The following is a 22,370-nucleotide window of genomic DNA, read 5'->3' on the forward strand; positions in this document are numbered from 1 at the left end:
AATTAATAATGAGATATAAGATACAGTGTGGTGCTGTAATCCTGCAGTGAACTTGGAACGAAAAAAAGAAAGTGGACTGTCTGGTACCATTCGATTACACTCGCTCCAGTCAACCAACTGACATTTGGCCGATAATAGATCTTCCAGAAATTACTAACTTCCATATACCAACAACAATATGCCATGTACATTATGGTCATTTAGGTACAAACGTAAGGTCTGCTAGGCAGAACTCACCTTGGTGGTGTCATCATGTGACCGTTGGTACCGTTTCCACCGGCACCCATAGATCCCTGTGAGACATGACAAACACAGCTGCCTCTCGTAAACCTGCAGGGGTTGGTGCTTCACCATGCTCCTTCAGTTCTGGCACGCCTCCAGACCTCTAACATCCCATTGACCAAACAGGAAACCTGCATGGGAGAGCAACAAGAAAACAGAAACATTAGTATTGCCTACAATACATTCTAAAAAGGAAATATTGTATCCATTAGGACACAAGACCGGTGCAAGGTTGATTGTTATGGGTATTTCACTGAGGTGACATTTGAACATCAACAGTCAGCAAGACAGATGAAATTTGAATAGCAACATGCCACACGCTTATTTACGCACTGAATGAGAAAAGAAAGATAGCTGCCATCTCTAACTGCGCTTCGCTTCAAGTCCTTCGGAAACTGTGCATTATTTCGTTTTTTTATGTATTATTTCTTACATTGTTAGCCCAGAAAACCTTAAGTGTTATTACATTCAGCCGGGAAGAATTACTGGATATCAGAGAGACGTCAACTTACCAGCACAACGACCAGGAATACGACTTTCCCAAAGCGGATCCTTTGTCTGCACCTCCTAGGGCATTTGAACTGATTACAGAGGCCGACCCAAAACAACGCCGTCGGAGGAGTGGTCTTCTAGCAGTCTTCTAGAGGAGCGGTCTTCCTTCGGATGCACATACATCACCCACCACTTCCAAGTATATTACTCGCTAATGTCCAGTCCCTAGGAGGTCACTCTTTTCAATGAATTTTTATTGGGAATCCAGATTTCTAAGGGACCTTCTTGCAGTTCCTATCGCTTCATGTCAACAGTCTTTAGAAATTGGTTGAGGTTATTCCTTTGTGTAATGAAGAAGTACAGCCATCTTGAACGAAGGTCACTTGAAGTGTACTGTTAGATAGAGGCGCGTGACCAGAAAGCATGCTTCAGTTTGTTTTCTTCCTGTATTGAACACAGATCATCCAGTCTTCAATTTGATCGATTATTTAAGTTAAAAAAATACCTAAAGTTGTATTACAAAAGTAGTTTGAAATGTTTTGACAAAGTTTACAGGTAACTTTAGAGATATGTTGTAGTCACGTTGAGCAAGTTGGAACCGGTGTTTTTCTGGATCAAACGCGCCAAATAAATGGACATTTTGGATATATATTGACAGAATTAATCGAACAAAATGATCATTTGTGATGTTTATGGGACATATTGGAGTGCCAACAAAAGAAGCTCGTCAAAGGTAAGGCATGAGGGTTGAAATATGCTTTCTCTCTTTGTTTACTATGGTGCTATCCTCAGATAATAGCATTGTTTGGTTTCGCTGAAAAGCCTTTTTGAAATCTGACATGTTGGCTGGATTCACAACAAGTGTAGCTTTAATTTGCTATCTTGCATGTGTGATTTAATGAAAGTTAGATTTTTATAGTAATTTATTTGAATTTGGCACTCTGCATTTTCCCTGGCTTTTGGTCAGGTGGGACGCGTCCCACATACCCCAGAGAGGTTAACAAAGTCGATGAAATTAGGGCAAGAGTTGCTTTCCAAAGAGATATCCGGGATTGTAACTAGAGGTCAACCGATAATGATTATTCAACGCCAATGCCGATTATTGGAGGACCAAAAAAAGCCGATACTGATTACTCAGATGATTTTAATATATATATATTTGTAATAATGACAATTACAACAATACTGAATGAACAATGAACACTTATTTTAACTTAATATAATACATAAATAAAATCCATTTAGTCTGAAATAAATAATGAAACATGCTCAATTTGGTTTAAATAATGCAAAAACACAGTGTTGGCGAAGAAAGTAAAGTGCAATATGTGCCATGTAAAAAAAGCTAACGTTTAAGTTCCTTGCTCAGAACATCTGAAAGCTGATAGTTCAATATTCCCAGTAAAGAAATATTAGGTTGCAGTTATTATAGGAATTATGACTCGACCATTTCTCTCTATACCATTTGTATTTCACATACCTTTGACTATTGGATGTTCTAATAGGCACTTTAGTATTGCCAGACTGCTCTATCAAATATCAAATCATAGACTTTATTATAATAATCACAGAAATACGAGCCTTTGGTCATTAATATGGTGAAATCCTGAAACTATAATTTCAAAAACAAAATGTTTATTCTTTTAGTGAAACACAGAACCATTCTGTATTTTCTCAAACGGGTGGCAACCCTAAGTCTAAATATTGTTGTTACATTGCACAACTTTCAATGTTATGTTATAGAGAAAGTGGAGTCAGAATTCAACGGCTCGAACACAAGACGTATGTGGCAGGGTCTACAGACAATCCCGGATTACAAAAAACCAGCCTCGTTGTGGACATCGACGTCTCGCTCCCAGACAAATTAAACAACTTCTTTGCACTCTCTTTCATGACAATAAAGTGCCACCAACACGGCCGCTACCAAAGACTGTGGGCTCTCCTCCTCCGTGGCCAACGTGAGTAAAATAAATTAAACATGTTAACCCTTGCACGGCTGCCGGCCCAGACGGCATCCCTAGCCACGTCCTCAGAACATGCACAGACCAGCTGGCTGGTTTGTTGACGGGCATATTCAATCAATCCCTATCCCAGTCTGCTGTCCCCACATGCTTCAAGATGGCCACCATTGTTCCTGTTCCCAAGAAAGCTAAGGTAACTGAAGGGAGAACCCCCCCTATCCACATCGACGGGACAGCAGTGGAGGTGGTGGGAAGTTTTTTGTTCCTCGTGTACATATCACCGACAAACTGAAATGGTCCACGCACACAGACCGTGTAGTGAAGAAGGCGCTACAGCACCTCTTTAACCTCAAGAGGCTGAACAATTTGGCTGGTCTCCTAAAACCCTCACTAACTTTTACTGGTACACAATTGAGAGCATCCTGTCGCGCTGCATCGCCGACTGGTACGGCAACTGAAACGCCCACAACCGCAGGGCTCTCCAGAGGGTGATGCGGTCTGCACATCGCATCACCAGGGGCACACTACCTGCCCTCCAGGACACCTACAACACCCGATGTCACAGGAAGGCAAAAAAGATTGAGTCACTACCTGTTCACCCTGCTTCCATCCAGAAGGCGAGGTCAGCACAGGTGCATCAAAGCTGGGACAAAAAGACTGAAAAACTCCTGAAAGTCCTCCGGAAAGTAGCAGAAATTAAACTTTCACCAAGCGGTGTATAGGCTCTGTTTAATCGATAAATGATGAATAGAAATGACAGTTTCTATGTGAAGGAAGACGTATGAGATCACGTTTTACATAACTTTTTAGTAGAAGCCAGGGATGAAATTGCGGATTCCTTACGATGGGAAATTGGCTAAATTTGGGTTGAAGAATCTAGGCGAAATGCCAGGGGATGGACTCTAAAGGTAACACATTTAAATTAGATGGCTAAACACTCCTTGCAAACTCAGAATGCCGTGTTTAGTTTTTTCTGATATCATGAGACATTGTGGTTTTATTTTTAAATAGATTTACGTTTAATGTAGTCTTGTTCTGGAATTGATTCTAGAATGTTCGAAAGGGTGGAGGGGTCACGAGGAATTGGTATAGGGGTTACCAAACCTAAAATGAAATTTAAAATGTTTTATGTGGTGGTTATGGAGAATAATGAGGTAAGAAGACCAGTGTTAGACTCGGTGGTGAGATAATGTTGCCGTGTCTAAGGGTAGTACATGCTAAATAAAGGATGGGGTGGATTAAAACAAACATTTCATGATTGGAGTCAGGACAGTGAATTTACAATTAACAGGTTTAGTTTATAATTCATACATTTGGATTGCTGATTAAAAAGTTGCATAGTGAATGCTAACGGAATGTACACTTTTCCAAAAGAGCAGTTTCATTATTTTGATTTGGAAGGTCCCCTGAGATTGAGGGAGGAGAGCAGTTAGTGATATTCGGCAGTTTGAGGTATTAATGTAATTGAATTAGGCCATAAATGAGTTCAAGATAATAAGTGAGGCCGGTTCATATGTGTTCTGGACCTACGGTTCACCAGCACGCACACACCATTTACTGGTTCCGAATGTGCGTTTAGTGGTGTATTGATACTGTGGGATTTTTTGGATGGGGTCTTCTCAATTCAGTTAAATTGGGAATGCAGAAGGATGGAAATTTTTGTTAAATTGTTTCTGAAGGACAGGGAAAGAAAAGGTGGATGAAACATTTTAATGGTGTCGAATGCCCTGTATCCTAAAAAAATTCTCGTGAGCAATGATCAACCTCACTAGAAATTAACGGAACACAGGGATTTAATTAAAAAATGAATGAGAAACACCAGTCTCGATCCAAATTGTACCATTACTTTAGGAGATTATTATTTCCATAGGGAGTTAAAGAGTTGTGATTCTATTTTGATTAGTTATTCGAATTTGTTTATTTTTGATTTAACATGTTTTTGAATCACGTGTTCCAAAGGGGAAAATTACCATTTCCCTGAGGTCCTGGTCCTTGTGTACTTATACAGTGGTATAGTGTTCAGTCTGCTTATAGAAAGGAAAATATGTTAATAAGGGATGACAATTATTTAAAATGGATTGTGATATATGTATTGCTGATTTCATTTTGTGTTTTTGTTTTGATACAAATTTTACCAGATTGGATAATGGTAACTCTTCCAAGAGGTTGCCAGTAGAATAAAGGAGTATGGACTAATTTAGTTATTAATGGTTTTAGCAGTAACAATACGTTATGCTTATTGACATTTGTCGTTGAGATTTTAAAATTAAAATTGTACCTTTATTTTACTAGGCAAGTCAGTTAAGAACAAATTCTTATTTTCAATGACGGCCTAGGAACAGTGGGTTAACTGCCTGTTCAGGGGCAGAACAACAGATTTGTACCTTGTCAGCTCGGGGATTCGAACTTGCAACCTTTCGGTTACTAGGTCCAACGCTCTAACCACTAGGCTACCCTGCCGCCCGAGATAATGTTATGAAGAAAAGGTTCATGTCAAAAATTAATCAATGTTTGTCTGGATTTCCTGAAACGGAAATTAAATCAACTAAACTATTGTTATGATCTGTACTTTGAGGTTATCATGGGAAGGTGGTCAGATAGTGTCTAAATGCATGGTAGGAATAATTTGACCACAGAGTGTGTGTAAACCTCAAAACCCTCCCTAACCGGCTGAAGAAAGAGCGACAAAGGCGTGCAATCAGAGACAGTGACTTTTACCGAGTCCGAGCCATAAACCAGGGCCGGGGTGCTGAGAGCACCTGTGGAGTGGAGTGAAGTGAGTGAAGTGAGTGAAGTGAGTGAAGTGAGTGAAGTGAGTGAAGTGAGTGAAGTGAGTGAAGTGAGTGAAGTGAGTGAAGTGAGTGAAGTGAGTGAGTGAAGTGAGTGAAGTGAGTGAAGTGAGTGAAGTGAGTGAAGTGAGTGAGTGAGTGAGTGAGAGTGAGAGAGAGAGAACAGCTCAGGTGAGACAACAGCTCGTGTACATGGGAGAAACAGAACTATCTACTTGGATATTAAAAATTGGGACATTATCAAGGGCCATGAAATGTCACAGGCAAATGTTACATTAGGAAAATGAACTGTAAACGCTATCTGAAGAAGACACGCTAGAATGATAAGTGTCGGGTGAAGGAAAGTGGGTGGGGGGGGGGGGGGGGGGGGTTGTATACACCCTGCTAACTATTTAGACTAAGAATGCATTGAGATACTGATCTTTTATTACCAGGCCACTCGTAACAGCAAAACAGGGACAAAAGGGGGCTGTAATGAGAAGAGCCATTACCAGCAATAAAAAGTTGTTCATAAACAGGGATGATGTGTGCTAAATTGGACTGTCATTCTACATTTTGGTTGGATAATTTATTAAATGGTTTTATTTGTGATTGTGATACAGGGAGAGAGAATTGCTACAGAACGATGAGGGGTGGGGGCGATGCTAAAATGTATTTGGCCGAGAGAGTCTCCAGAAACCTTATCTCTAAGTGTCATCCTGAAGGGAGGTGGTTTGTTAGGGAATCACAGGATTATAGCTTGGGACAACCATGAAAGTTTTTTGTTCTCTTTTGTTTTACCCCGTATTCAGAATTTTAATGTTACATCGCATCAATGGGTGGTGCTAAGTTAAACATGTACTTTGATTTGATTTGACTTCAATACCAACATATTGCACTGAACTAGAAAGACATAAGTGGTCGTTGAATTACAATAAACATGTAACTTTTAATTGCATATAACTACCTAACACATTAATTAATTATGGCAGATTGATTTCACTACCCCTTTACAGAAATAGGCCTACAATTGGAATATTGCTCAACTTCAATTCAACAATTCCCCCAGAATATTAAAGCTTCTTGATGGATCTCTTTAGTTAAGTCTACCATGGCCTCCCGAGGGGCGCAGTGGTCTAAGGCACTGCATCACAGTGCTAGCTATGCCACTAGAGATTCTGGTTTCGAGTCCAGGCTCTGTCGAAGCTGGCCATGTCCGGGAGACCCATGGGGAGACGCACATAATTGGCCCAGCGTCGTCCGGGTTAGGGGAGGGTTTGGCCGGCAGGGATGTCATTGCCCCATCGCGTACTAGCGACTCCTGTGGCGGGCAGGGCGCAGTGTACGTCGCCAGGTGCATGGTGTTTCCTCCAACACATTGGTGAGTATGGAGCTAATAGCAGTGACGCTATTACTGTTTAACTCCGTTAGGGCAACATCTGAAAAATAGCGCACTTGGTTATGTGTATTGGTGCTCGCCCAGTCGGTGAAAGCTAACATCACCCACGACTGAGAACGGTTGACTGTCAAGGGCAATGAATTCTATTTTCTTGGCTTTAATGAATTTCGACTGAGTTGTCTCGCTGAAATGTTCTTACTATTTCAAATAACTGCTCGACTTATTGACTGCTCGATCCACACAGCAGACATTGTGGGCTAGGTTGGGAATGCTGTGTTACACGTGTAGCGCAAAGTTTTACGTGGCGTCATTATGTCATGTACCTACAGTTGAAGTCGGAAGTTTACATACACCTTAGCCAAGTACATTTAAACTCAGTTTTTCACAATTCCTGACATTTAATCCTAGTAAAAATTCCCTTCTTAGGTCAGTTAGGATCAACACTTAAACTATTATTCAGACATTTCACATTCTTAAAATATAATTACTTATTTCAGCTTTAATTTCTTTCATCACATTCCCAGTGGGTCAAAAAAGTACATGCACTCAATTAGTATTTGGTAGCATTGCCTTGAAATTGTTTAACTTGGGTCAAACGTTTTGGGTAGCCTTCCACAAGCTTCCCACAATAAGTTTGATGCATTTTGGCCCATTGCTCCTGACAGAGCTGGTGTAACTGAGTCAGGTTTGAAGGCCTTGCTCACACACACTTTTTCAGTTCTGCCCACAAATTGTCTATAGGATTGAGGCCAGGGCTTTGTGATGACCACTCCAATACCTTGACTTTGTTGTCCTTAAGCCATTTTGCCACAACTTTGGAAATATGCTTGGGGTCATTGTCCATTTGGAAGACCCCTTTGCAACCAAGCTTTAATATCCTGACTTGATGTCTTGAGATGTTGCTCCAATATAGCCACAATTTTCCTGCCTCATGATGCCATCTATTTTGTGAAGTGCACCAGTCCCTCCTGCAGAAAAGCACCCCCACAACATGATGCTGCCACCTCCGTGCTTCACGGACAGGATGGTGTTCTTCGGCTTGCAAGCATCCCCTTTTTCCCTCCAAACAGAACGATGGTCATTTTGGCCAAACAGTTCTATTTTTGTTTCATCAGACCAGAGGACATTTCTCCAAAAAGTACAATCTTTGTCCCCATGTACAGTTGCAAACCGTAGTCTGGCTTTTTTATGGCGGTTTTGGAGCAGTGGCTTCTTCCTTGCTGAGCGGCCTTTCAGGTTATGTCGATATAGGACTCGTTTTACTGTGGATATAGATACTTTTCTACCTGTTTCCTCCAGCATCGGCTGCGTGGTCCCATGTGTTTATACATGCATACTATTGTTTGTACAGATGAACGTGGTACCTTCAGACATTTGGAAATTGCTCCCAAGGATGAACCAGAATTGTTTTCTGAGGTCTTGGCTGATTTCTTTGGATTTTCCCATGATGTCAAGCAAAGAGGCACTGAGTTTGAAGGTAGGCCTTGAAATACATCCACAGGTACACCTCTAATTGACTCAAATTATCTCAATTAGCCTAGCAGAAACTTCTAGCCATGACATCATTTTCTGGAATTTTCCAAGCCGTTTAACTTCTTATGGCCACGATGGGTAGATTAACGGCACAGTCAACTTAGTGTACGTAAACTTCTGACCCACTGGAATTGTGATACAGAGTGAAATAATGAGTGAAATAATCTGTCTGAAAACAATTGTTGGAAAAATGACTTGTGTCATACACAAAGTAGATGTCCTAACCGACTTGCCAAAACTATAGTTTGTTAACAAGAAATTTGTGGAGCGGTTGAAAAATGAGTTTTATTGACTCCAACCTAAGTGTATGTAAACTTCTGACTTCAACTGTACATTATATAGGTATGCACGTCAGCTTTGACATTGTTTTGCAAATCGGCGTTAAACTAGACATTGCCGATACTGATGTTGGCATTTTTAGCTAATATCGTCTGATTCCGATATGTTCACCGATATATCGTGCATCCCTAATCAAAGCAAAAAAAAAAAAAGTGTTATTGAAGTACCTCAGTAAAATAGAACACACAGTACTAGTGGCGGACTGGCCATCTGGCATGACAAGCAAATGCCAGATGGGTTGGTCTATTTTTAGCGCAGTGGGTCTGTCTAACTTGGTTTTATTGCGCAAAATGATAATTATCTGGCTAGTAATGGAGGCCTCAAGGGGAAAAAAATGTCTGGTGTGGGGGCCTCAAGGGGGGTGTTAGAAATGCCAGGGCCGATTTCTGGTCCCAGTCCACCCCTGCACAGTACAATGACAAGCCCTTTCAGTGCTTTGATACAAAGCCAAGACACAAATTCGAATTGCCATTGTCAAATCCTGTTTCCAATGACAACTGTCTGCATCTTATGGCTTCCAACGATACCTACAAGGCCAGAGCTAAATTACAATCTAGTCATAATTTAAAGGACTGGGCAGGTGGGGCAGGAGTCAGTTTTTGCCTGGGTCTACTCTGACTAATCACAGATTAATTACTCAGAGATTGACTGAAATATCCTGCTGGCTCAGCAGCAACTCATATCAGCTCTAATAACAATAATAATGACATTAACATTAAGCCTGAGCCTGGCTGGCTCCATACTGTATGTGTCACAGTCCTCCTGGGGTATGAATGAGCATGCTGATCAAGTTTACTCTGAAAAATGCATGTCGATTACAATCTGAAAGTGAAACAATCTAAGATGTTATCAAGACTGTAAATAATTTATCTGTACACAAGATTACAACCGAGGATGTGAGTTTAAACTGTTAGTAAAACATGGCTTGGTGATTAATGAAATTTATTACAAATGGAGATTAGAATGCAATGTTATCAGCATGTTTCTCAATTGAAGGCTTTGCCTGACTTGCTAGTCCTCCCACTGCGCAGGTTTTAATTGCAGTGATCCTATGGGCTGTCTTTGTGAGCAGCGCTGTGTTTTTGAATGTTAATTACACTCATCAGCATGCAATCAGGGCGATGTGAGCTCTGCTGCTCTAGACAGCTGTTTATTTGCATTGTAGGAGGGGGCTGTGCTTCATGTTATTTGTGGAACTGCAGTGAGAAGGGCAGGGGGCTTGTCAAGACCACCCTGTCATGCCCCAGCTGGCCCTGTGGTGCAGCTCCGGGACCAGACCAAAATCAGGCTGAGCCATGTGGTGGAGTAAGACTAGTCCTGGCTGAGGAGCTTCAGGGTGCTGTAGGGTTTAGCTGAGGATCAGACACTGCTGCCTTCTCTGCCTTGCAGAAGCACAGCTATTTGATCATCTGTTTTTTGTCTAAATAAATCACATCAGAGGGGTGGATGGATGCATAACACAAGTACAAACCATGGGCTTATAAAATCTGCTGTGGAAATTAACTGCTGTCCAAAGACTTCCCAACCTCCCAGGAGGGGGTGAGGAATGGATATATTAAAGGGAGTACTGCATAATGAAGTAGTTCCGGCTTCTATTCTTGGGCACTATCGCGTGTGTGTGTGTAAGTGTATTAATATGGAGAAGAAAGGACTTGGGAGGGTCTTAGTTCCATAGACAGGATGATGACACTGAACTAACCAACTTCAAATATGAGCTCAAGTAAAACATATACACACACCTATTCTAGGTCATCCTATTATGTAGTGGGGTTAATAAACAGCACTCAACTTCATTGTAGTGAATATCTTGGATCATGCCATTCTCTGATAATAATTTGTATTTAGGTTTCTAGTCCAGTCAGGTTTCCAGAGTAGAGATTGATCGTTACAGAATATCCATTGCCCAACGAAGTGGATGGGTATTTTCAAATGGACCAATGGAAAGGCATGACCAATGACAATGGTTGGGCATACTCTTAGACTAGCTGTTCCAGTTCAGCATTCGTCACTAATACATTATACTGCACAGAATGCAGACAATTTGATATTCACAGAAAGGTTGTTTGCATTAGATAATGAACAGGCAAAGAGAGATGAGTAAAGGTGTAGACCTGTGGTCATCAACAGGTCAATCATGATCAATGTCGATCTCTAAGGCATTCCTTGTCAATCACCAAACATTTATGTTAAAAAAAACAACGATAAAGCCTTGCGTTCCTATTTTTTTTAAATTTGTTTCGAGTTGTTGGCGGTTGGTGCACTTGAGTCAGCAGCCCTAGTGCCGGGAAGGCAGTGTTCCCATTTTTAACCATTTCACGTGTCTGATGGTAGAAGTCCGCCTACCCGGCAAGCCCAGAGAGCAAATCAAATGCACCTAGAGGCCTAGCGCTGGCCAATCAGATAGATCACCATGTCTGCACAGTTTCCACTAGCCATGGTCTTAGTCTGTGTTCCTTGTTGAAATAAAAGGTATAATATAAAAAGCTTTGCACACAGCAAAGTTTATACTGTGAGATTTCAAAAATGTAAAACCATGTCTCGAGAGAGACTCAATGAATACAGCAAAGAGCTGCTGTTTTTATGAGTAAGTTCATGTTAAGTTGTTACTCAGCATGGTCAACACTTCGTTCAACACTTATAAGCCATAAAGCGTGTGATCTCCCTACTTCCACTCACAATACAACCAGTACTTTTTAATTTCACCTTTATTTAACCAGGTAAGCTAGTTGAGAACAAGTTCTCATTTACAACTGCGACCTAAAGATAAAGCAAAGCAATGTGACAGAAACAACAGAGTTACATGGAATAAACAAGCATACAGTCAACACACAAAAAAATAAAGTCTATATACAGTGTGTGCAAATGACATGAGGTATGGCAATAAATAGGCTATAGTAGCAAAGTAATTACAATTCAGCAGACTAACACTGGAGTGATAGATGAGCAAATGGTGTGTAAGTAGTGATACTGGTGTGCAAAAGAGCAGCAAGGTATATGAAAACAATATGGGGATGAGATAGGTAAATTGGGTGCGCTATTTTCAGATTGACTATGTACAGCTGCAGCGATCGGTTAGCTGCTCAGATAGCTGATGTTTAAAGTTAGTGAGGGAAATATAAGTCTCTAGCTTCAGCGATTTTTGCAATTTGTTCCAGTCACTGGCATCAGAGAACTGGAAGGAAAGGCAGCCAAAGGAGGTGTTGACTTTGGGGATGACCAGTTATATACCTGCTGGAGCGCGTGCTATGGATGGGTGTTGTTATCATGACCAGTGAGCTGAGATAAAGGCGGAGCATTACCTAGCATAGACTTGTAGATGACCTGGAGCCAGTGGGTCTGGCGATGAATATGTAGCGAGGGCCAGCCGACTAGAGCATACTGGTCGCAGTGGTAGGTGGTATAAGGCGCTTTGGTAACAAAACGGATGGTACTGTGATAGCAAATTGGATGCAGTCTGAGTAGAGTATTGAAGGTTATTTTGTAGATGACATCGAAGTCGAGGATTGGTAGGATAGTCAGTTTTACTAGGGTAAGTTTGGCGGTGTGAGTGAAGGAGGCTTTGTTGCAAAATAGAATGCCGATTCTAGATTTGATTTTGGATTGGAGATGTTTGATATGAGTCTGGAAGGAGAGTTTACAGTCTAGCCAGACACCTAGGTATTTGTAGTTGTACACATATTCTAGGTCAGAACCGTCCAGAGTAGTGATTCTAGTCGGGCGGGCGGGTGCGGGCAGCGAATGGTTGAAAAGCATGCATTTGGTTTTGCTAGCGTTTAAGAGCAGTTGGAGGCCACGGAAGGAGTGTTATATGGCATTGAAGCTCGTTTGGAGGTTAGTTAACACAGTGTCCAAAGAAGGGCCAGATGTATATAGAATGGTGTCGTCTGCGTAGAGGTGGATCAGGGAATCACCCACAGCAAGAGCGACATCCTTCCTGTTTGGCCCTGTCCGGGGGTGTCCTCGGATGGGGCCACAGTGTCTCCTGACCCCTCCTGTCTCAGCCTCCAGTATTTATGCTGCAGTAGTTTGTGTCAGGGGGCTGGGGTCAGTTTGTTATATCTGGAGTACTTCTCCTGTCCTATTCGGTGTCCTGTGTGAATTTAAGTGTGCTCTCTCCAATTCTCTCTTTCTTTCTCTCTCTCGGAGGACCTGAGCCCTAGGACCATGCCCCAGGACTACCTGACATGATGACTCCTTGCTGTCCCCAGTCCACCTGGCCATGCTGCTGTTCCAGTTTCAACTGACCTGAGCCCTAGGACCATGCCCCAGGACTACCTGACATGATGACTCCTTGCTGTCCCCAGTCCACCTGGCCATGCTGCTGCTCCAGTTTCAACTTCCACCTGACTGTGCTGCTGCTCCAGTTTCAACTGTTCTGCCTTATTATTATTCGACCATGCTGGTCATTTATGAACATTTGAACATCTTGGCCATGTTATGTTATAATCTCCACCCGGCACAGCCAGAAGAGGACTGGCCACCCCACATAGCCTGGTTCCTCTCTAGGTTTCTTCCTAGGTATTGGCCTTTCTAGGGAGTTTTTCCTAGCCACCGTGCTTCTACACCTGCATTGCTTGCTGTTTGGGGTTTTAGGCTGGGTTTCTGTACAGCACTTTGAGATATCAGCTGATGTACGAAGGGCTATATAAATACATTTGATTTGATTTGACATCGTTGATATATAGAATATATACACTGCAGCTGTATTGAATGACTACAGAAAAGTGTTCCTCTATACTGCCATTGTTATTATTAGCGGCTTGTCTTTTTATATCAAGGAATATTTCACTTTCTCTGGTCATTGGAGTAACATTAATTGGTACATTTGTATTGATTAATGTTGCATAGGCTTATGTTTTTTTAAGTGATGTTTAAAAAGGACTGAGGGGTCTCTGCTTGCATTTTGACTCGACCCAGAAAACAACATGAAAGATGTAAAAAATAACTAATGTAAATATAGCCTATGCAGTTTAGACTATTTGCAGAGCAATCTTGATCTTGTTATCTCCAATGTGATCCAATTGAGTAAAGGCAAGACTGAAATGTGTCAAAAGTGCATTTTTCTCACCATTGTTAATTTGCCTGAGCATTATGCAATGGTGACCGATTGCAAGTAAAGACGCCTGACAGCATACTGTTAGGAGTGTGGGCTGCCCCAACAAAGTCACACATTGTCTGTGACCGTCTGCTAAACAAGACCAGCTCTTTCTTTACAAAGCCCAACGTTCTCAAAATATTTGTTGCGGACAGCAAATCACATGTTGCCTTGAATGCTCTCTGTCCAAATGTCTGAGAAATAAGACAGAAGGGGGGGGGGACCAAGTTGTTAATCTCAGATTCTGCTGCCTCATTTCCTCCAATCAAAGAGGCAGGGTAGGAAATGCTTCAGCACATTTCCCAGGCCAGCAGAGAGAGAGAGGGGAGAGTGAGACTCCATTAACCACCAAACAGACTAGAAGTAGACTGAGGCCAAGAAGCACAGGCCTTCAGCATGACCAGATGTCAGGCCAAAGCCATTGGGCAGGAGTGTTACAGATAACATAGTACAGACACCTCTCAGACTTTCATAGCTTCTCCTCTCAGCAGAGGTAACACACTGGAAATTGTTTTGTTTTTTAAAAACTTTTTTTAACTAGGCAAGTCCGTTAAGAAAAAAATCTTATTTTCAATGATGGCCTAGGAACAGTGGGTTAACTGCCTTGTTCAGGGGCAGAACAAAAGAGTATTACCTTGTCAGCTCAGGGATTCAACGTACTAACCACTAGGCTACCTGCCGCCCCAACTAGCTGGAGCTCAAAGACCCATAGGCAGCTAAACTACACAGCGTCAGTCAGATTCAGATTCCCAAGGCTATTTTCGATAGACTTTGTGCAAACTTAAATCTATAGACAATTGACCATACGCTAAACCCCGCCTCAGAATTTTGGGCAACCCATCGCACCGCTCCAAATAGAGTCCGACAGCTCCGACAAGCGCACGTTTAAAATCACATGAAACTGGAAAATTCAGCCAAAACTCCGTCGTTCACGCAATGGAAAGGTCACATGCTTTATTCTAAAAATGTAAAGAGAGTGGGCAACATGGAGAAACAAAATTGTGCAGTTTGAGGGCATGAGGCAGAAAGTGATAAGGGCGCTGGAGATAGGGGTGGGGGCTAGTGGGTCTGGGCAGGTGTGATAGTCATGTGTGTATGATGTAGTCGTTTGTATGTCTATGTTTTGTATTATTAATAAAATATTTAATCTTATCACATGGATAAATGATTGAGCAGTGCACCAGTCTCATTAACCACCAAGCATTGCTAGCTAGCTACTTAATATAACTTGCTTTTTCAAAATGTAAGTTAACTAGCTAAGTTAGCAATGTTATGAATACAACTCCCATCTGCTGTCGACATCAGGATATGATTTGAAACCTCTAGCTCCAAAAGTGGTTGTAGCTTTGACTGCATGCTAACAGTGAATTAAGACCCATTCACATTGTAATGACAGTCCACCACAACATACCCAAGTCTCCCGACTAGCAAGGGGGAGTCTGTATTTAATTGGGTATTAGAAACACAGTTTGAGATCATTGTGAGGGGATTTCGCCAGTGGTTGAATGGGAAATTGGGCTTCCGGGAAAATGTTGTCCGAGGCAGCAACAGTAATCAAGGGGGACAGGGCTGTGCAAAGGGTCAATTGATGAGATGGAGCTCCAAGCATGGATTCCCTTTTTCAATTGATAGATGAGTTTGGTCAGTTCATTAGTACCTGACATTCTATCATAAGACCACCTCATTAAAGGATTTTATTGCTTTAATAAATCTCTCCTCATTGCCATTAAAAACCACAACCATCTACTTGGAGAATTGAGCTATAGCCATCAAGCATATAGATGAATAGGGGAGGCTTTGGTTAATGAAACATCCAGTGAAGAGTACATTTCAACAAGCAGGCTGATAGTAATTACATCACTGACGTTAAAAGAAGCTGTCTCAGGGAGAGTTGATGAGTCAGTGGAGTGGTGACAGTCACAGCCTGTCACATCTGCCCTCTCCTCTCTCCCTCTGTGATCCATCAACACATTTCATTAACAAATGGTTGGTTTTCATTTGGTCAATTGCGAAACGAGTGACTTCCTCCCTCGAGTCACTCTCCCACATGGCTCCAAAAGGCTGACACAGCTCCTCGTCCCACTTGCGCTAAATCACTTGCCAGGAACTGAGGCGCATATTCATTCACCAACACCTCGTGGTGGAAATTATAGGCAATTTTAGGCAATTAGCAAGACACCCCCAATAAAGGAGTGGTTCTGCAGGTGATAACCACAGACCACTTCTCAGTTCCTATGCTTCCTGGCTGATGTTTTGGTCACTTTTGAATGCTGGCGGTGCTTTCACTCTAGTGGTAGCATGAGACGGATTCTACAACCCACACAAGTGGCTCAGGTAGTGCAGCTCATCCAGGATGGCACATCAATGCGAGCTGTGGCAAGAAGGTTTGCTGTGTCTGTCAGCGTAGTGTCCAGATCATGGAGGCGCTACCAGGAGACAGGCCAGTACATCAGGAGATGTGGAGGAGGCCGTAGGAGGGCAACAACCCAGCAGCAGGACCGCTACCTCCGCCTTTGTGCAAGGAAGAGCAGGAGGAGCACTGCCAGAGCCCTGCAAAATGACCTCCAGCAGGCCACAAATGTGCATGTGTCTGCTCAAACGGTCAGAAACAGACTCCATGAGGGTGGTACGAGGGCCCGACGTGCACAGGTGGGGGTTGTGCTTACAGCCCAACACCGTGCAGGACGTTTGGCATTTGCCAGAGAACACCAATATTGGCAAATTCGCCACTGGCGCCCTGTGCTCTTCACAGATGAAAGCAGGTTCACACTGAGCACATGTGACAGACGTGACAGTCTGGAGACGCCGTGGAGAACGTTCTGCTACCTGCAACATCCTCCAGCATGTCCTGGACATATTACCTCAAATCACCAACTACCTTGACCCCAGTACACTGACTCATTACCGACACTCCTTGTATATAGCCTCGTTATTGTATTATGTTATTTCATTACAATTTTCTTTTTATCCATTTGTTAAAATGTTCTCACTTTTTAAACTGCATTGTTGGGAAAGGGGTGGTAATTGAGCATTTCTCAGTAAAGTCTACACTTGCTGTATTCGGGCACATGTACAAATAAAATGTGATTTGATTTTGTAGCCTACTAGCCTTGAACATGCACATGATGCACGTGGCCTCAAGCTACACAAAAATCACAGCAACCCTATCACACACCGTTCCTAACAGGAGTCTATGATAAATCACACAGACAGCTGTAACGGTGTGCTGTGGCATGGCTTTGCGTGCCGCGCGCAATCAGAGCGTCCCAGGCCCAGCACACTCCTATACACCCTACACCGCCACAGCTGCTAAACATAGAGGACAATAGCAGGCTAACACACAAAACACTTTCCAAAAGTACTCCCGTCAGGGTAACTCTAATGCAAATGTGAAGGATACAGTTGGCACATTCCACTGGACAGGCAGAGGGATGTCCTGGCATCCCCGATCATCAGAGAGAGAGAGAGCCTGATGATCAACAACCATTGTTCAGCAGAGTTCCAGGTGGGTGGGTTTTAAACTTTTGGGACTATTCCATTAGGTGCCATCGTGTCAGACTCGCTAAGTTAAGCACAACCTTTAAGCTTTTTTGGAAAGATATCAAATACTATATATTTTTAAAATATATGCAACACGTAAAGTGTTCGTCCCATATACACAAACCGCTTATTTCTCAATTTTTTTGCACTATTTGTTTACATCCCTGTTACTGAGCATTTCTCCTTTGCCAAGACATGCCACACCTGTCAGTTGGATAGATTATCAAAAATCATGATCATTACACAGGTGCATCTTGTGCTTGGGACAATAAAAGGCCACTTTAAAATGTGCTGTTGTCAAACAACGCCACAGATGTCTCACGTTGAGGGAGAGCGCTATTGGAATGCTTACAGCAGGAATGTTCACAAGAGCTATTGCCAGAGAACTGAATGTTAATTTCTCTATCATAAGCCGCCTCAGTGGTTTTAGAGAATTTGGCAGTACGTTCAACCGGCCTCACAACCGCAGACCACGTGTAACCATGCCAGTCTAGGAACTCCACATCCAGCTTGTTTACCATGCGGGATCATCTGAGACAAGCCACTCAGACAGCTGATGAAACGGTGGGTTTGCACAACAAAATAATTTCTGCGCAAATTGTCAGGAACTGTCTCAGGGAAGCTCATCTGCATGCTCATCGTCCTCAGAGTCTTGACATGACTGCAGATCGGCGTTGTAACCGACTTCAGTGGGAAAATGCTCACTGTCACGCTGGAGAAGTGTGCTCTTCACGGATGAATCCCGGTTTCAAACGTACCGGGCAGATGGGAGACAGCGTTTATGGCATTGTGTGGGGGAGCAGTTTGCTGATGTCAACATTGTGAACAGAGTGGCAGTGGGGTTATGGTATGGACAGACAAGCTGCGGACAATGAACACAATTACATTTTATCGATGGCAATTTGAATGCATAGAGATACCGTGACGAGATCCTGAGGTCCATTGTCGTGCCATTTATCGTTCGCCATCACGTTTCGGCATGATAATTCACAGCCCAATGTCGCAAGGATCTGTAAACAATTCCTGGAAGCTGAAAATGTCCCAGTTCTCCAATGGCCTATTGGCCTGCACTGTTAAGTAGGGATAAAACAGATGTGTGCGCCCTGGCTCTCTGAGCTTTAATTGGGGCAGGCAGCTAGCCTTGGAAACAGATGAGCGTGCTTGTGAATAATCAATCTGAGACATTGTCTCTTCTTAGGGACATTAGCCAGCTACTCACTCAGAAGGAGGGGGGCGATACTGATGAGGCACCAAGACCACAGGTAGCCTTAATATTATGCCTGTAAACTCACAACAGCATTAACACTAGCAGGACATTCATTACGTGGTGTATCCATTATACGGTGCATCCAGGTTGAAAAAGCCTGACCATCACCACCACACACACACACACTTGGGAAGTAGTCCGCACTCCACAGTTGAGTCATCAAGTTCATCAGCTCCATAGTTTCCATTAACCCTGGCCTACGGTAGGTAGTTAGGCAAGTAGGATTGGATTCTAATAAAACATGCAGTCACAACATAGCACTAAGCTGCTTAAACTTCACTCCTCTGGAGTCCTTTTCCCTCAGCCAGCTCCATAGGCCTGACCCCTCGGAGTAACTGTGCTCTATTGCTGCAGACTAAATGCCATTTCATGACAGCTGACAGGAAGCGACCAGATCCTTCCCAGCAAGCTGACTTCCCAGAAAAGCAGAAAGGCCATCACCTGTCAGATGTGTTCTGAGATGAGCATGCATGCAGTGCGCTGGGCCAGGGATCTCAACCTTTAGAGGTGTTACGCCTCATGCATCTCAAAGAGCCATGGGGTTTTATGGAGATGGACAACCGTGCTCTGCAAAGCCATAACAAAAACAGGCATACACCACCCCAGTGGACAAATGACAAAAGCCATGCAGGGAAGCAAAAGCAGTACTCAGACTACTGTATATTTCTAGAAGTGCCTACCATCGCTCCCCGTCATTCCTACCGTCACGTCCCATCATTTTTTATTTTATTTATTTTTATTTCACCTTTATTTAACCAGGTAGGCTAGTTGAGAACAAGTTCTCATTTGCAACTGCGACCTGGCCAAGATAAAGCATAGCAGTGTGAGCAGACAACAAAGAGTTACACATGGAGTAAACAATTAACAAGTCAATAACACAGTAGAAACCAAAGGGGGAGTCTATATACAATGTGTGCAAAAGGCATGAGGAGGTAGGCAAATAATTACAATTTTGCAGATTAACACTGGAGTGATGAATGATCAGATGGTCATGTACAGGTAGAGATATTGGTGTGCAAAAGAGCAGAAAAGTAAATAAATAAAAACAGTATGGGGATGAGGTAGGTGAGAAAGGGTGGGCTATTTACCAATAGACTATGTACAGCTGCAGCGATCGGTTAGCCGCTCAGATAGCTGATGTTTGAAGTTGGTGAGGGAGATAAAAGTCTCCAACTTCAGCGATTTTTGCAATTCGTTCCAGTCACAGGCAGCAGAGTACTGGAACGAAAGGCAGCCAAATGAGGTGTTGGCTTTAGGGATGATCAGTGAGATACACCTGCTGGAGCGCGTGCTACGGATGGGTGTTGCCATCGTGACCAGTGAGCTGAGATAAGGCGGAGCTTTACCTAGCATGGACTTGTAGATGACCTGGAGCCAGTGGGTCTGGCGACGAATATGTAGCGAGGGCCAGCCGACTAGAGCATACAAGTCGCAGTGGTGGGTGGTATAAGGTGCTTTAGTGACGAAACGGATGGCACTGTGATAGACTGCATCCAGTTTGCTGAGTAGAGTGTTGGAAGCCATTTTGTAGATGACATCGCCGAAGTCGAGGATCGGTAGGATAGTCAGTTTTACTAGGGTAAGCTTGGCGGCGTGAGTGAAGGAGGCTTTGTTGCGGAATAGAAAGCCGACTCTTGATTTGATTTTCGATTGGAGATGTTTGATATGAATCTGGAAGGAGAGTTTGCAGTCTAACCAGACACCTAGGTACTTATAGACGTCCACATATTCTAGGTCGGAACCATCCAGGGTGGTGATGCTAGTCGGGCATGCGGGTGCAGGCAGCGACCGGTTGAAAAGCATGCATTTGGTTTTACTAGCGTTTAAGAGCAGTTGGAGGCCACGGAAGGAGTGTTGTATGGCATTGAAGCTTGTTTGGAGGTTAGATAGCACAGTGTCCAAAGACGGGCCGAAGGTATATAGAATGGTGTTGTCTGCGTAGAGGTGGATCAGGGAATCGCCCGCAGCAAGAGCAACATCATTGATATACACAGAGAAAAGAGTCGGCCCGAGAATTGAACCCTGTGGCACCCCCATAGAGACTGCCAGAGGACCAGACAGCATGCCCTCCGATTTGACGCACTGAACTCTGTCTGCAAAGTATTTGGTGAACCAGGCAAGGCAGTCATCCGAAAAACCGAGGCTCCTGAGTCTGCCGATAAGAATATGGTGATTGACAGAGTCGAAAGCCTTGGCAAGGTCGATGAAGACGGCTGCACAGTACTGTCTTTTATCTATGATATCGTTGAGTACCTTGAGTGTGGCTGAGGTGCACCCGTGACCGGCTCGGAAACCAGATTGCACAGCGGAGAAGGTGCGGTGGGATTCGAGATGGTCAGTGACCTGTTTGTTGACTTGGCTTTCGAAGACCTTAGATAGGCAGGGCAGGATGGATATAGGTCTGTAACAGTTTGGGTCCAGGGTGTCTCCCCCTTTGAAGAGGGGGATGACTGCGGCAGCTTTCCAATCCTTGGGGATCTCAGACGATATGAAAGAGAGGTTGAACAGGCTGGTAATAGGGGTTGCGACAATGGTGGCAGATAGTTTCAGAAATAGAGGGTCCAGATTGTCAAGCCCAGCTGATTTGTACGGGTCCAGGTTTTGCAGCTCTTTCAGAACATCTGCTATCTGGATTTGGTTAAAGGAGAACCTGGAGAGGCTTGGGCGAGGAGCTGCGGGGGGGGCGGAGCTGTTGGCCGAGGTTGAAGTAGCCAGGCGGAAGGCATGGCCAGCCGTTGAGAAATGCTTATTGAAGTTTTCGATAATCATGGATTTATCAGTGGTGACCGTGTTACCTAGCCTCAGTGCAGTGGGCAGCTGGGAGGAGGTGCTCTTGTTCTCCATGGACTTCACGGTGTCCCAGAACTTTTTGGAGTTGGAGCTACAGGAAGCAAACTTCTGCCTGAAGAAGCTGGCCTTAGCTTTCCTAACTGACTGCGTGTATTGGTTCCGGATTTCCCTGAACAGTTGCATATCACGGGGACTATTCGATGCTATTGCAGTCCGCCACAGGATGTTTTTGTGCTGGTCGAGGGCAGTCAGGTCTGGGGTGAACCAAGGGCTGTATCTGTTCTTAGTTCTGCATTTTTTGAACGGAGCATGCTTATCTAAAATGGTGAGGAAGTTACTTTTAAAGAATGACCAGGCATCCTCAACTGACGGGATGAGGTCGATGTCCTTCCAGGATACCCGGGCCAGGTCGATTAGAAAGGCCTGCTCACAGAAGTGTTTTAGGGAGCGTTTGACAGTGATGAGGGGTGGTCGTTTGACTGCGGCTCCGTAGCGGATACAGGCAATGAGGCAGTGATCGCTGAGATCCTGGTTGAAGACAGCGGAGGTGTATTTGGAGGGCCAGTTGGTCAGGATGACGTCTATGAGGGTGCCCTTGTTTACAGAGTTAGGGTTGTACCTGGTGGGTTCCTTGATGATTTGTGTGAGATTGAGGGCATCTAGCTTAGATTGTAGGACTGGCGAGGTGTTAAGCATATCCCAGTTTAGGTCACCTAACAGAACAAACTCTGAAGCTAGATGGGGGGCGATCAATTCACAAATGGTGTCCAGGGCACAGCTGGGAGCTGAGGGGGGTCGGTAGCAGGCGGCAACCGTGAGAGACTTATTTCTGGAGAGAGTAATTTTCAAAATTAGTAGTTCGAACTGTTTGGGTATGGACCTGGAAAGTATGACATTACTTTGC

At 43.6% G+C, this 22,370-nt stretch overlaps 1 protein-coding gene across 8 annotated transcripts in view; it reads right to left on the reverse strand.

The window, feature by feature from the left end:
* The window catches only part of gdpd5b (glycerophosphodiester phosphodiesterase domain containing 5b), a 107,084-nt gene that overhangs the window by 50,215 nt on the left and 34,499 nt on the right, over positions 1-22,370 (reverse strand). For all 8 annotated transcript variants that reach the window (XR_004203935.1, XR_004203934.1, XM_031795520.1 and 5 more), the window contains exon 2: positions 238-413. Coding sequence is in view for 6 of the 8 variants with exons in the window: in XM_031795520.1 (XP_031651380.1) it covers positions 238-354 (117 nt within the window). In the remaining 2 variants the exon portion in view is untranslated. The remainder of the gene's footprint in view (positions 1-237; positions 414-22,370) is intronic.

This window comes from Oncorhynchus kisutch, linkage group LG18 (genome assembly GCF_002021735.2).
Source record: "Oncorhynchus kisutch isolate 150728-3 linkage group LG18, Okis_V2, whole genome shotgun sequence".
Classification (NCBI taxonomy): Eukaryota; Metazoa; Chordata; class Actinopteri; order Salmoniformes; family Salmonidae; genus Oncorhynchus; species Oncorhynchus kisutch.